Source organism: Myodes glareolus, chromosome 17 (genome assembly GCF_982192425.1).
Source record: "Myodes glareolus chromosome 17, mMyoGla1.1, whole genome shotgun sequence".
Classification (NCBI taxonomy): domain Eukaryota; kingdom Metazoa; phylum Chordata; class Mammalia; order Rodentia; family Cricetidae; genus Myodes; species Myodes glareolus.
The window spans coordinates 48,537,948-48,553,668 of record NC_142042.1 but is presented as its reverse complement, the minus strand read 5'-3'; the positions used below and the strand labels follow the sequence as shown (position 1 = coordinate 48,553,668).

Here is a 15,721-nt window from a genome sequence, read left to right as displayed (position 1 = left end):
AAATTATAAATATAGACCCAGAACCCAAACACAGTTTGAGTAGAAGCTGCTCACGCATCCCCACGGGGACTTGCTTGAAGAAAAATAAAGGTCACCCCTTTGTTCTTTGTGTCTCTAGAGCTGTAGGGACAACTGTCCCCCTTGTCCTTAATTAACCACGGGAACAACTTAGGATAGAGAGTTTCAGATTTAGGAACATTCTCACCCGCATCAACTTTTGCCCTTCTTAAACTCTTTCCGTAAAATCTAAAACCGAAGACAAAAATTCCAAATTCTTTTACTGAAGGGCTTGGAAACATCTAGATGTGTGTAAATATCATTACCCCTCTCCCCCGTCAAGTGGGGGATTATAACCCAAAGAAGAAATGGATGGCCCCAAGTTTAAGGTTCTAAGCCCTGGGGACCCAAGTAATACACAACCTGATGTGGGTAGCATTGGGGAAGGTGAGGAGGTTGGAGAGGGTTGACCCTGTCTTAAGGACAGGTTAGCACAGGACACATTCATCTTTAGTATACTAGGTGGGTCAATTGGCACTAAATTGGTAAATGGCTGGATTCTTCCTTCTTCATCTTTCCCTGAGCAGCCCTACTGCCAGGGTAGACCAAGGGGTTTTGACCTGGGTAGGGGGCTGATGGTATTTCCTCAATTGGTACCCTCAGACCTTGGGACCTGAGGAGGGATGGGAGTGTAGGGAAAGGGAGACACACCAAAGACAAATATGGAACTGGGTCCCGAAGTAAAGAAGCACCAATATCATCGGGCTGCCCGGGACTGGGGAAGGGGTAGAGTCCGCTACCATACGGAAGTGAGGGAGGACTTCGAGGATGAGGAGAACACCTCTGTGCAAAGGTGAGGAAGGAGAGGTATAAAAGATCTAGAAAAGGTGCTGGCTTGAGAAAATGAGCAGACGGTAAGGGACAAGCGGGCCCATCTATCCATGTCCTGGGACTGCTGGGCACCTTAGCCTCATGGTGGTCCTTTCGGCCTGCCCACAGCCCGCAGGAATGAAAGAAGGCCTGGACAGACTTTAAAAAAAAAAAAGAAAAAGATCTTAAATGCCTTATCTCCAAAAGGTCAGGGAAGGGAGATGGACTGACAGGTGGGGTGGGGTGGGAGAAGGAAGTGGAAATATTCCGAGCCTTCTCATCTTGTTTCCTAAGGGTGAGACAAAACCAAACCCACAAAGGACGAGGAAGTTAGGGGTTTCATGAGCAAGTGGAATTTGGGGAGCAGATGACAGCGTTCCAACTGAGGGAGAACTGAGGGGACAGAAAGTGTATTCCGTCGGCAACTCCCCTTTCTTCCTCGAAGCTGCGGTGCAACGGCACCTCTATCTGCTCCCACTGAGTCCAGGCCTCGTGTGGACCCTTAGAGGGCCCTTGGATAGGGTAATGGGTCTCTCTGTTTCACACATGGTGGGAGCTATGGACAGAGGCCAGAGAGGAGACTGGGGAGCACTTGGGGCTGGGCGGGGGCAGGGCTAGAGATAAGATAAAGACTAGATGACAACATTGAAGGGATGTCATCAAACCACTGCTGGGATCTCCAGACAAGAATCAGGGCAAGGCTGCCAGGTGACTTCCCCCCTCCTCACTGCACTGAGACTAGACAAATGATAACAGAGAGCATCTTTTAGAGACCAGTATCAGGACTCTAGTTTCTTTTCCTTACCTGCAGCAAGCACAGGCTCTCTCTCGGAGGCTTGAGGGCACAAATTAAAGCCCAGTAGGATGCCTGAGCCAGGCAGGTAGACAAGAAGGACTGAGTTCCTGCCATGTGCAGTTCCAGCAGGATGAGGGATGAGGGAGCCAGTGGAGGGCTGCCCAGGTAACCAATAACTGATGCCTGCCTACCCATTCATCCATTGTCTCAAGTCTCAAAGCCCAAAATGATGGGGGGAAAGGAGTTGGAGGAGGAGGAAGGTCCTGTGGAAGCCGGAGGAGATGAAGAGGTGCTGTCCAGTTCGGGAGTAGCCAGCTGCTTACTGCTTCTCCACTGCCCCCTGTTCTGCAGCACTCTCCTGGCTGGGGCCCTGGCCCTGGTCCTGGCCCTGTCCGTACCACGGTGTCTCTTTGAACACAAACCAACAGTTTCCAGCCCACAGGAAGAAGTTGATAAAGCCGAAGAGCTACAAAAGAAATCAGGAGCGTTTGTGAGAACAGTCAAGGAGGAGCCGCAGGAGAAATGGGAATAGGAAGAGCACAGAGAACCAGAGGCAAGGTTCAAGGCCATTCTCCAGCGAAAGCGGCTAAACTGTACTCAGAGTGCTCATGCGCAGTGTAACTTGGTCGCTAGCTGAATCTGGCCCCAGGAATGCTAAGTAAATCAAGGAACACGTGGCAGTCGGCTTGAGGTGAGTGAGCCTGGAGCTGTCCAAGGTACTCCTCTAGGGCTAGAGACTCGGTGAAGTCTTTGTTCAAACATCTGTTGTTTTTGCTGTTGCTGTTGTTTGCTTTCTCTGTGTACCTAGCCCGTTCTAGAACCTGAAAGCCTCCTGCCTCTGCCTGACAGGCTGTTGGTACTATAGGTGTGTGCCACCGCACCAGATCTATTCAAATATTTATTTTAAATGTTTTGAAAAACTGACAACATAGGGAGGGGTGGTGGCGCATGCCTTTAATCCCAGTACTCCGGAGGTAGAGATGGGCGGGTCTCTGTGATTTTGAGGATAACATGGTCTACATAAGACAATACCAGGACAGCCAGTGCTACACTGAGAGACCCTGTCTCAAAACACAAAAGCAAAAACCTAGCAAAAGAGTAGTTAGGGACAAAAGAACTGATGTTCGCAATTCACTTTGAAAAGCGTTTTCAAACGTGGGTTGAGTTAGCCATAATGGTGCACACCTTTAGTCCTAGTACTGGGAGGCAGAGGCATGTGGATCCCCATGAGTTGGAGACCCGTCTGTTCTACATAGCAAGTTCCAGGCCAGCGGCAGCTGTGTAGTAAGACTCTTTCCCAAAATAGTAATAATAAGATCAATAATCCAGGCATGGTGGCTTCCACCTGTGCAATCCCAGCACTTAGGCATTTCAAGAGGGAAGATTGTGAATTTGAACCAGTCTGAGTCACCCAGCAGAAAGTATCTTGAAACACAAATGAAAAGAAAAGTGGGTGTAGCAGCACGAATCAGTAATCCTGGTACTTAGAAGGCTGAGGCAAGAGAATCATGAATGCAAAGGCAGCTTGGGCTACATGCATTCAAGGACAACTCAGGTTATACAGCAAGACCCTGTCTCAAAAGTCGAAATAAAAATAATATATAAGGAAAGATGGATCAATACATATGAAGCAGGTACAGTGAACTGTTACCGTTTAGGTGGTGACTATGTAGGCCATCCCTGTAAAAAACAATTTCAGTTTTACTGGGTATGTGAAAATGTTTACAAATAGAAACTGGAAGAGAAACCTATGTGCATGGTTTTGGAAGACTCCCTGGTGCCCTGGCCATGGAATATTTCATCTGTGGGCCTTTGGGAGGTCTGGGGAATTTTCTGAGGGGGTGATGGGTCGGCTGAGGTGACAAGGGGGCATTTGAGCAGCTCAGTGCTGCAGGTGGGTGATTACCTGTTTACATGGCTATCTCTCAACACTGTAGCAACTTGGATCTTCTGCCAGCAGAACCCACCACTGCTCCCCACACCCACTAAGTGACAAGGGGGGCCAGTTTCTCTCTCACACTGGTCGACTCACAGCTCTGTGCCCCAGCACGGCCCTAAGCTCCCTCTGCACATGCTCTCACGGGACACGCAGCCAAACAGGCAAGGAAGGGTAACCTCCAGGGCAGCTAAGAGTGGCAAAAGAGTGACTCAGATTCTTCTCATTCAAAAATATCTTCTCAGGTCAATATCAGATGCAGGCGTTACTAGTCTAGCTGCACAGCCTGTCGGCTCTGGGGACACCTTCTCTATTCTTCTCAGAACCAGCTAGCTGGGACAGCTGGGCCAGTACACCTTCCCCAGACACGGGTCTCACCACAGAGATGTTAGCTAGCCCCATCGAGGGTGTGGCCCCCGCACTGCACACTGCATCCTCTCCGTGGCACACGGACATGGCTGCGGTCAGGCTGGAAGGCCGCGTGGCCCCTTTGACATCAGTCAAGCCCTTGCCCCAGGCAGCTGCGGCAACCAGCCAGAAGAAGGTGAAGGAGACAGTCACACAGAAATCCTAGGAAGAGCGGAGGGAAGAAGACATGTTCAGAATGACCCTCTTGTCACACCAGAATCCTGAGGTCCCAAGACAGATGTCTCCTCCCGTCCTACAGGCCACCAAAGGAATGCTGCCGCTCAGACTGCCATGCCCCTGCCCTTAGAATTAAGGTCAGGCAAGGAGCTGCCAAGGCAACAGCTGATAACCCTCCCTCCTTGCAAGCCAAGTGACTTAAATTCCTTACTCTTTCCCCTCAACTTCCCTTTGGACACCACTATTCAAACTATAAGTAATGAAGAAGGCAGATTCAGAAGACAATTGAGGTCTCTCAAGCCTACTTCCCATCTTGAATGTCTGAAATATAGAGGAAGGAAATACTACTAGTCATAGATAGCTCTCATCGAGAATAACTACATGCTAGATGCAGTACGTGAATGCTCATTTCGTCCTCCTCAAACACTTGCCCATTGCTTCACCTTTATTTTAGAGCCAAGGAATTCATGTGGAGAGAGGCTGAGTAACTTGTCTAATGTCACACAGCTACTACGAGCAAGTGCTAGGATTTGAACCTAGTAAGGTTAGCTCTAGATCCTGCCTCCTCTGGCTGCAAACAAACCAAGCGAGTTTGGTAGGGCAGAGGTCCATTCCACACATAGGTATTAATGACTCAGAGAAGACATCACTTTTGACCTCCCCTCTGGCTCTTGACTTCAGCCTTCTAACAAAGAGCTATTCCATTTCTTGGCCCCATCCTCTGGGCTGGGCTCACTCACCACCAGTGGGAAGCGTTTGTTCTCTGTGTAGAGGTTGTGGAAGCGCAAGTAGAGGACCAGGGCAGCCATTGTGTAGAAGAAGGAAAAGATGCCAAGGGTCACAAAAAACTCGGCGGGGGCAGAGAAGTCTCCCATGAGGTGCATGGTTTTGGAGGTGGAGTCATCATCACAGAGAGGCATCTCATACTGGACCCGGTGCAACCTGCATGTGGCAATGGAAGTCATGCTGAGCCAGGGTCAGCCCCTCTCACCCTGCCCAAGAAGGGCCCCCGTGTTGGCTCTCACCCTGGGAAAGGAGTCATGTAGGTAGGAACTGAGGAAAGCTTGCAGTCAACATAAGAGCTACCTCAAGATTCTACTCATTTCTCCCCTGGTAGTACTGGGGTTTGACCATGGGGTCTCACACATGCTAGGCAAGGACTTTAGCACTAAGCTACAGCCCTCATCTAAGATTCCCCCAAACTCCATTAGTAGCCACACCATACCCATCCATCTGGTCAGAAATGGTCATCCTGAATCTCTATATATCTTGAGGGACCTTAAATCACCAATATATAGACAGCCCAACAATTTCTGAGAGTCAAACCACTAGACAAATCACATTCATTCTGCCCTTAGAAACACACAAGCCTGTAGTAAGCGGTGGTCAAATTAAGGTTTGAATTCACATTCACAGACTTGATTTATCCCTCCCTGATTTGGCTACAATGAATAGAGTGGAAAATACAGCTTGTGGTGTAGAAGAGATATTTAATCTAAATTGGAGACTGAAATGGTTTCAGACATCCAGAAAAGATGAGCCGTGCCTTCACCCCTTTCTGAACAGTCATTCGCCCCCTGTTAGGCTCCCAAATACTCAGGGATGAGTGTCCTTTTCTACTTCCTGGTCAAGATGTACCTCCTTGCCAGGTATGGTGGCACACACCTTTAATCTGAACACTTGGGAGGCAGAGGCAGATGGATTTCTGTAAGTTCAAGGCCAGCCTGGTCTACAAGAGCTAGTTCCAGGACAGGCTCCAAAGCTGTCTCAAAACCTGTCTCGAAAAACTGAAAAATCAATGCACCTCCTTGTATTTGGGTGACATCGGGTGAGCGTTTCACATCTATTGTTTAACATCTAAACTCTAACAAGCTTCCTTCCTTCAAGGCGCTGAGGAATCTGCAGAGGGGCAGAGAGAGTTGTCACTGGCCCAGACCCCTAGTGTCCCCCAGCTCTCCACCCCAACAGCTGATTTCTCTCTGAGCTGTGGTGAGCTGCCATTGCTTGATTTTGGACTGGAACATTCTAACAACGATATAGCCATGTTTTACTCTGGTCAGTGTCTGAAATGACTAAAAGACAGAATGAGCCAGGTCTTGGTCTATTTTGATCTAGAGCGGCACACAGCAAATGGTCTTTAGGTTGCATGTCCTATGAGCAGGAAGAAATGACGAGAGGTTGGTAGGAGCAGAGGAGGAAGAAAGCCCTGCCAACCTAGCGAAAGGAGGGCATGGGGCCACAGCCAAGCCCTACTCACCTGAAGGGATAGCCGAACAAAACAATGATGGAGCTCACATCCTTGGCTTCGTTGTTGCAGCGAACCATGGCTCCCGTCTCCCCGCTGTAAGAGCCGCAGGACCCGAAGGCGAAAATAGCAAAGAGCTGAGAGAAAGTGAAGCCCCTTTGAGAGTCGGAAGATCTCACCTGTCCGAGGTAAAGAGCTACCCTTCGACTCCAGAGGGTGCAGGTGCTTAGTGGATAGGGAGTCAGGATTCCTTTAACCAAGGTCCTCCTGCTAGGGACCCTCTGCTGCCATTCTTCTTCCAACTCCAAATATTGTATTCTCTGAACAAAGCATTGGGCCAAGTAACCCAGTGAAGAAGTGCGGTCTCAAGGGAGAGGAAGTGAGAGGAACTGTTTCCAGAACTCTCTATTGGGCTTGGCACTTGAGACCACACATAGCTTCTGTAAGAAAATGACTGACACAAAACCTCTGCAATTTTGTTTTTTGTTTGTTTGCTTGCTTGTTTTTGGTTTGGTTTGGATTTATTTATTTATTTATTATGTATACAGTATATAGTCTGCATCTAAGCCTGCAGGCCAGAAGAGGGCACCAGGTCTCATTGCAGATGGTTGTGAGTCACAATGCAAACTCAGGACCTCTCTAAGAACAACCAGTGCTCTTAACATCTGAGCCATCTCTCCAGCCTCTGTAATTCTGGCTTTGGAAATGTCTGTTTCGAAGCTAGACATTTTTTTATGCCCCTCTCTAAACAAGAGATCAGAAATAGATCCAGCCAGATCAGGCCTGCCTGGAATGTTTTCCATTTGATTTCATTTTCATTCCTCCTTGACCAGGCGTGGACTCCGGCACGTCCTTTATTTCTAAGCTCGAGTAGCTTCTTGCCTCATCGGCAGTACGATGGGGGAGGCTTCTACGAAGCTGTTCTGCGGCACTGCCAGCCTGACTTTTCTTCCCCGAGAGCACAGCCCTTTCCAGCAACAGCGCCGGCTGGGCAAATGTTGACAGGCCTGACTCAAGCCCAGGGGAAAGCCCCCTCCATTTTCCTTATCAGCCTCGGCTGTTCCGCTCTGTAATCTGCCTGAGCTGCCATTCTCCAGTGAGAAAAAGCGGGAGTGTTCCGTTCAGAACACCGGATTATTCACTCCACCTTTCATCCCAGCTGACTGCACCTTCTGTCTTGAGGGATATGAATTGCCCCCATCCTGTGAGTCTCACGTTTCTTTCTAATCACATTGATTAAATCAGAAAGTAAGAAACTGGAATCTCTTGTTCTCCCATCTTGTCTGTTCAGCCCATTTCCTGTGCATCTACCTTTGGCATGATACTAGTATTCTTATTAAATGATGAATATATTCTGTTAATTGTTTGCTTCTATCCACTTCTTTGTCACTCAGTGTTCTGGACATTAAGCAAGAAGAAGACAGTAATCTATCTTCCAGGCCTGCATCCGCTCAAGAAGAGAGTTGTGCATTATTTTTCTTTTCTTTTCTTTTCCTTTTAAAAGATTTATTTGGCCGAGTGGTAGTGGCGCACGCCTTTAATCCCAGCACTCGGGAGGCAGAGGCAGGGGGATCTCTGTGAGTTCGAGGCCAGCCTGGTCTACAAGAGCTAGTTCCAGGGGCTGGAGAGATGGCTCAGAGGCTAAGAGCACTGGCTGCTCTTCCAGAGGTCCTGAGTTCAATTCCCAGCAACCACATGGTGGTTCACAACCATCTATAATGGTATCTGGTGCCCTCTTCTGGCAGAACACTGTATAATTAATAAATAAAAATAAAATCTTTAAAAAAAAAAAAAAAAAAAAGAGCTAGTTCCAGGACAGGCTCCAAAACTACAGAGAAACCCTGTCTTGAAAAACCAATAAATAAATAAATAAATAAAAGATTTATTTGTTAATTATGTATACAGTGTTCTGCCTGCATGTATACCAGGTCTCATTACAGATGGTTCTAAGTCACCATGTGGTTGCTGGGAATTGAACTCGGGACCTTTGGAAAAGCAGGTAGTGCTCTTAACCATTGAGCCATCTCTCCAGCTCATGCATTATTATTCTAATACTGATCAAAGCGAAAAGAGATGTAGATTAGGAATCAGGAAACCCAGGTTCTGGTCTCGGCCCTGTAACTCATTCACTAGGTGGCTGGGCTCTCTGAGTCCCAGTTTCTTCATTTTTAGAATAAGGACTTAGGGTTTATTTAAAGGCTGCTTCCAGCTCTGGAATTCTTCCACCCTCTGTAGCTAATGCTCTCAGCAGAGCATGCCCTTGGCTGGGTTTACCAACAGCTGTGCTCTGCCCCTGGGCAGTATCCAGTGCTACCGCCGTGCCTTGCATGGCCTGGCCTGGCAGAGCTCAATGCTGGAGCCATTGACCGCTCTCTAAAGGTCGTGTGTGCCCCTGTTTTCAGTAGACTTGTTCCAAAGGAGCGAGAATCTCTGTATAGGTAACGATACCCAGGAAGGAAGGAAGAGGAACTGGCCTGCAGTGCCCACATAGCTTCCACATCTGAACTAAGCTCCGAGAGCAGAACAGCAGTGCTGGCTCACCTTCCGGCAGAGCCAGGGACAGAGAAAAGTCACCAGACGCCTTTGTATTGTTACCCTTCACACACTCAATGCTGGCCTCTCAAGCAAAACAAAGGGCCTGCACTAGCTAGTCCACAGAGGGATTTTCTTCTCTTCATCCACTCTATGACTCTCTGACTCCTCACTGAATCCTTATTCCTCTTGGTTTCTGGTACCTAGAACAGGACACGATCAGGGTGTCGCACTTGAGGAAGGGCAGCGTGGCTGGGTGTATTTTTAGTCATTGTCTGTTAGCCGGTGGGTATAAGGAAGCACGTAGGGATTCCTAACTCGGGGCAGTGGACACCAAGTAACCTTTCCTTCCCTGGGCACTGTTGAACATCTGCCAAAAGGTGGCATTGCTCAAGAACGTACCTGTACCAGTCACTTTAGTGGTGGGTGGATGGGGACAAAGACAGAGACAGAGAGACAGAGAGGAAGGGGGGGGGGTGCTGTCCTTACGGAGCACATGTCTTATACTGTTCAACAGGTTCCGTCCAGCCAACTAAGGCGAATAATTTAAATTACTTCAAATAAAATGAAGCTAAAGCTAAGCTTTGGTTGCTCGGTCATACCAGCCCCAGAGCAAGTGCTCAATAGTCATGTGTGGCAAAGCACTACTCTACTGCTCAGCACGGATTCCAGAACTGTCCATCACCAATGAAAAGTCTAAGTCTATATGGTGATGCCCAGGTTTGAAAATTACGAGCCCTGCTGTGAATTTTCAAAAAGTGAAATATACTCGTGACCACTTTGCTATTCTCTGTCTATCCTTTTCTGTTTTGATTTTCTGAAAGTTAATACACATTATCTAGAGTAGATATTTTTTACTTGTCAGAGTGCACTTTTGTTTATTCCTTTTGTGGTGTCCGGTGGTGAACCCTGACTGGACCGTGAGTATGTTAGCTAAGCACTCTACCATAAACCCATATCTCCAAACCCAGAACACCACATCGTGTGGTGCCAGCTAGCAGAGTTAGTGGATAACTGGAAAATCTGAGAAGCTCATAGGTTCTCAGAGCAGTGGGACCAGAAAGACCTCAGACACCATTAGACCAGTGGTCTCATTTCACTTCTGGGAACAGACGCCCTCCTGACTCTGACTAAGTGGTGTTCTCAAGGTCATATTTAGCGAATGTGCAAGCTCGGTTTCCAATTCATAGCTCCCAATTCCCTGTTCTGAGCTCCTTCCTCTTCATTCCTTCATTTGATACTGAGCATCTGCCTTGTGCCCCGATGCCAGAGATAAGATGAGTAAGACCCTGAACCGAAGAGTTCCTACGGCTGAAGAGGAGGTCTCTTCTGTGCCATGCATGGCAGAAGGAGGAAGACAGGTGCTCTGCCCTGGGCTGCAGGAGCAGAGGTACCAGCCAGCCCATTCACAGCTTTCAAACCTTCTACTTTTCTATACCAGATTGCTCCCTGCCGTAACCAGGTAGGGACCAAAGCCCCAGGACCAAGAAGAGAAGAACACGAAACCACGCCTCTCTCACACACAAGGCTATGAGATAACACATTGATCATAAAGAAGGAAGATGGAGTAGTGGACAGCAGGGGAATGTCTGGGGCTCTGGTGCTGGGAATGGTGATGGTTGTACTTTGCCCTCTACCTCCTCCTCTGCTCCCCCCCCCGTCTTTGCATCTCTTTGAACAGATAGAATGACCTTCCCAGTTTAAGGGTAGGTTCCGCTCTGATACTGACTGGCTTACTAGTTATAATCCCATGTCAACCCAAAAAACACTAGCCCCCAGGGAATGCAAGGTACAACAACATGGGTTCTTCCCCCAGTCCTGCTTCACAACCTTTCCTTGGTGCCATGGATTCTGACAGTGTCCGTTTTAAATCTCCAATAGAAAAAAAAAAGTACACCAAATAAATAAAAAACCAAATTCCACCAATGAAATAGCTTCTTCATATTATAGATCCCCAAGCCCCCCCCCCACCAACTCCCAAATCATCTGTCCTCATCAGGAGGGCGTACTTGGATAAAATTAATATGATCTATTATTTGTAAGGAAATAGAATCCCATATGACTGAGTCACCGGGATTCTTTTGTACCTCACATTCAAACGGAAAGGTTGGTAATGATGACTGAGTAATCTCACCAAAGGGTGACGCTAATGGGACAGTCTGCATAAGGAAGAAAGTTAGGGAAGGGAGGAAGGAAGGGAACACACATTTATGAAATCTTCCCACTGTGATCTTCAGGAATGTTCTATGCCCTGTAGACATTACTTCACATAGTCCTCCCGGTGAACCTACATTACACAGTTCAGCCTCAGATGGGGAAAATGAGGCCCGTAAAGATTTCACCAATTAACTAAGTTTCGAGGGATGGGAATCAAAAGAGACTGAATTTTAAGTCAAAGTCCATCCAATCCTATTCTTTTTTTCCTTTCTTTTCTTTTTAAAGCTAGTTTTTTAGGGCCAGGGAAATGGCTCAAAGGCACTAGTCATGTAACCCTGGTGACCTGGCGTTCCATCCTTAAAATCTATGTAAAAATGTAAAGAGAAAACAAGTTCCTTCGAACTCCACAGGGATGGCAGGCACTTGCACTTGTGCACAATAATGCACATATAATAATGTAATGCACCCCACAATAATGGTAGTGTAAAAGTTTGTTTTTTTTTTTAAAAAAAGAACAACAAAAACCCACTTCAGCATTGTTTGGCTGCATTCATGAGCAGAGGCAGGCAGATCTCTGTGTGTTGGAGGACAGCCTAGTCCTGTGAGTTCCAGGACAAGCAGAGCTATGTAGAAAGACCCTATCTTTTAAAAAAAAAGGATGGGTGGATGGATGGATGGATGGATGGATGGATGAATGGATAAATGGATGGATGGATATGGCTGGCTTGATATAGACCTGATAAGATTCTTGAATTGGAACTGAGGTGAGATTAATTTCTGAGTCTTTGTTTGCTTGGTTTGGTTTGGTAGACCAGACTGAGATCTGCCTGTCTCTGCCTCCTAATTGCTGGGACTAAAGGGATGTGCCAGTATGGGCAGATTAATTTCCAAATCTTAAAGTCACTCTAAGTCCTGACTCATGACAGAATTGCATCACCTTCTTCCCACAAGGGTTGCACAAGTAAACTTGTCACAGGTGGAACTTTTGCCAATGGGTAAGAGTAAAAAGTTTTCAACTGCCATTGTGAGAATGACAAGATCTGCGTGTTCCCTTTCCCTCTGGGGAGGAGTATTTCTCACGCTGCTTCCTGTGTGCTTTTCTGTTCATCTGAGAAGATTCAAGCCAGTCAAACCCACATCCAGGTTTTAAGGCTACCTGGGAGAGCACTGAAAGCAACTCACAGCTCCTTATAATGCTACCCTGCAAATGAAGGCCAGCTCCAAGCCTTTCCTCAGAGACCTGATTTAGCAGGATGAGAGGAAGACGGCCCATGTTTTGTACAATTCCTTCTCTATAAATTTGAAGATCATAAAAGTGAGGTCTTAATTCTGAGGGTAGTCGTTTTCACCTGTGGGTCATGACCCCCATAGGGGTCACATATCCCATCTCTTAGATATTTATAGCAGAATTACAGTTATGAAGTATCAACAAAACATTTTTATGTTTGGAGGTCACCATAACATGAGGAACTGTATGCAAGGGGTTACAACACTAGGAAGGTTGAGAGCCTAAGACTTCGGGTTAGAAGACTGAACCATTGTGCTAGGAATCGCTGTGTGCAGGATGCTGTAGGAAGCGGTGGTGAGAAAGATGGCAAGATTAAAGAAGAAAGCCTTCCAGAATCTTCCTGGGGGGAGCAAATCCATGGTCATTTCTCCTTGTCTCCATCCCTTGACAGTCTGTCTCAACTTTTTATTAGATCCACTTCTCTAGCTTGGATAGCACTTACGTCCCATTCCTCTGGGCTGCTTGCGATGCCTCCTTACTTCTCAATGCCAGTTCCTTTGAAGCCTTCCTTTCCCTACTCAATCCCCTCTGGTGCTCAAGTCAGAACAAGAAAGGGCAGGAGGTGAAAGAGTTCAGTCAACATTGGTCCCCCTCTTGAGGCAGTAGGGAAGTGGAAAGTCCCAGAGTTTATTTACACTTGGGACTCCCAGGCTGGTCTGCAGCCAGTCAGGGTCTCAGATACCCAGAGACAATCCCAAATGCGCTATTGTTCCTGAACTCCAGACGTCACGATTCCTATCCCAGTCATGATTATGTAGGATTTGGTGACATCACGCTGATCCCTCTCTCCCGCGAATGCAAAGCTCTTCAGAATTCACTCCTCCCGGGTATCAATGGGAAGTTGTGCCCTAGCTGAGTCCACTGTTGAGGGTATATTAATAACTTCATATATGCCAGGCAGAGGTGTCACACATCTTTAAACTCAGCTCTAGGGAAGCAGAGGCAGGCAGATCTGTGTGTGTGTGTGTGTGTGTGTGTACACAGGGACTTCCAGGACAACCAAGGCTACACAGAGAAACCCTGTCTAGAAAAACCAAGGGGAAAAAAATAACTACATATAGATAGCATTTGGTCCATGGGTTGTCTAACAGAATCCTTTCTGCAAAAATGCACAAAATGTCCCTCAAGTCTTTATGGTTTGAAAAACTGACAGCACCTGTCCACATTTCTAATTTATGACAATCTTGGACCCTGGGTCTGAGAAGAGAGGGCTTGCCAGTGTCTTAAAGTACCAGTGAAACAAGGCATTATTCCTACTGGACCAAAGCAGGGGAAACCGAGGACATGGGCAAAGGAAAGTTTAAGAATGCATGGTAAATTTGATGTCGAGTTCTAGTCTAAGTATGGGTTTGATCCAAGTTAGTGACTCATGTTGGAAACCAAAGTCCAGAGCAGTGACTTGCCCGAGGTCACAAAGCTGAGAAAGGTAGCTCTAGGCCTGCAATCTACCTCCTCACCTTCCCGGCTCAGTGTTGGTATTACACCTGCCGCATTTTAATAGCGCTGTTATTTATCTTTTATCTTAACTGTTTTATTTAATCGAAGGACTGAAAAACTAACTGGTCTTTCATTCATCCACTTCTTTACTCTGTTACAGGTACCCGAATTACTCCAGTGACCTCAGCTGGGAGTCTGTCTCCTGAGTCCACCCCTCGGATCATCCAGGTCCTAGAGCATTCTGGGCAGAATGACTTCTGTAACCCTCTTCCTTCCCTCCGGTGCGCTCCGAGGCTTTGCTCTCACTGCAAAACGGACCTTTACCCTCCTTGTCCTCCTCACCCCTCCCACCACTGAATCGTGGTATGTGCAGGATCAGAGTTCTGGAAAGGTTACACCCGAGTCCTCTCGCCCGAGTGAAATGTGAGCACCCTGGGCAAAGGCGGCTTGCACATAGAAGGTCCGAATCCGGGACTCTGAAGACCTGGCTCCTCTCCCTCCTTCCATCGACTGCTGGAGAAGCAGCCCTGGCCCTCCCCTCCCCCGCCCACCTGTCGCCAACCCCCACCCTTCCGCAGTAGCTGGGCCCAGGGCATCTCCCCAGCCTCCTCGGGGCCACATTGCTTCGGGTCAGTGTCACAATTCCAGGCTCCCGAAATAGCCCGGGGCTAGGGCCGACTCACCCACTGGAGAACTTTGATGAAACCCAGCGGCTCCTCCAGGCGCCGCCAGCGCAGCCCCACGAGCAGGCGGTCCACCTGCCGAGACAGAGCCAGCAGACGTCAAGGCGGGGTGGGGTGGAGGGGAGGATGGCCCCCTCTACTCACACTGAGGGGTGGGGAAAGCGGAATCGAACTCAGGTGGGACATCTAGGTGGACAGAGGCTGATGAGAGTCCACGGGCCAGGCGCTTGGGTCGTACCTGCGGGCGCGGAGACTTGTCCGACGTGCGGCTGGGGCTCTCTGTCGAGGACATGCTGGCGCGGCGGGGCGCAGTGCGGGGCTTCGGCTCCCCGGGCGGGAGGCTGCGGGGCGCGCGGGGGCGCTGGGGATGGCGGACTCGCGACCGTGGGCAGGCCGGGCTCCAGGCTGGCTGGCGGGCTGGGTTGTGGGTTGCTGCTTGCGCTCTCGGAGGCTGTGTCCGCCTTGCTGCCCCGCCGGCTGCAGAAAGCCCCCGAGTCCGATTCAAACTTCTGTCAAACTCTCTGGCTGAGTCTGCAGCCCAGTCACGTGGCGTGCGGTCGCGAACCCTGCTCCCGCCCCCCTGCGCTCCCCTTTTTCCGCGCGTAGGGTGCCTTAAAGGGACCTGTGGAGCCTGCTAGCCGTCTGGCTGCCAGGAGGCTCGGGCGCTTCGTTAGAAGCTTTCAGGGTGGATGTCCACTGTTCAGCGCAGCCGCTCCAACACCAGGACCAAGGTCAGGAACCCACCCGGAATGCGTGGACTTCTAGAGCAGCTTTCCCAGTTTTCCTGAGTTCTTTCGGAGGGTTCTTCTCTTTTTCCATACCGTAGTAACTAGAGCACACAAGATTTTCCCAAGACATCCTGAGTGCTGTTGTAAAGGTGCTCCACCAGCCAGAGCAGACGGAGAAAGAACTGGATTATAGACTGTCACTTCGCAGTTGACAAGGTTTTACTTTTTAACAACAAACGGCATTTAGATGTTAATGAGTTTCAAAGTTATCAAAATTTAAAACGTAAGAATTCGATCTCCTTTTAATAGCCAACACGATTTAAATGAGAATTAAGGAACTGCGGGCGCAGAGATTGGAGTTGGTATGAAAACTAAGGCAAAGTTGCATTCTGATTGACTTTGAATGGGCCTCAGTTTTGAAAGGTGGTCTGTGGGAGCCGGAAGTGAGCAGTCGTATTACACATTGG

The 15,721-nt window shown here is 48.4% G+C and overlaps 1 protein-coding gene across 1 annotated transcript; it reads right to left on the bottom strand.

Annotated features, from left to right (window-relative positions):
• Positions 1-261: 261 nt before the first annotated feature.
• Positions 262-15,055, bottom strand: Sypl2 (synaptophysin like 2). The gene is made up of 6 exons (XM_048443501.3): positions 14,765-15,055; positions 14,527-14,601; positions 6,442-6,566; positions 4,925-5,126; positions 3,978-4,169; positions 262-2,129 (listed from the first exon to the last, which is right to left on the bottom strand). The coding sequence occupies exons 1-6, from the start codon at positions 14,816-14,818 to the stop codon at positions 1,983-1,985; spliced, it is 795 nt and encodes a 264-aa protein (XP_048299458.1). The 5' UTR covers positions 14,819-15,055; the 3' UTR covers positions 262-1,982.
• Positions 15,056-15,721: the final 666 nt, after the last annotated feature.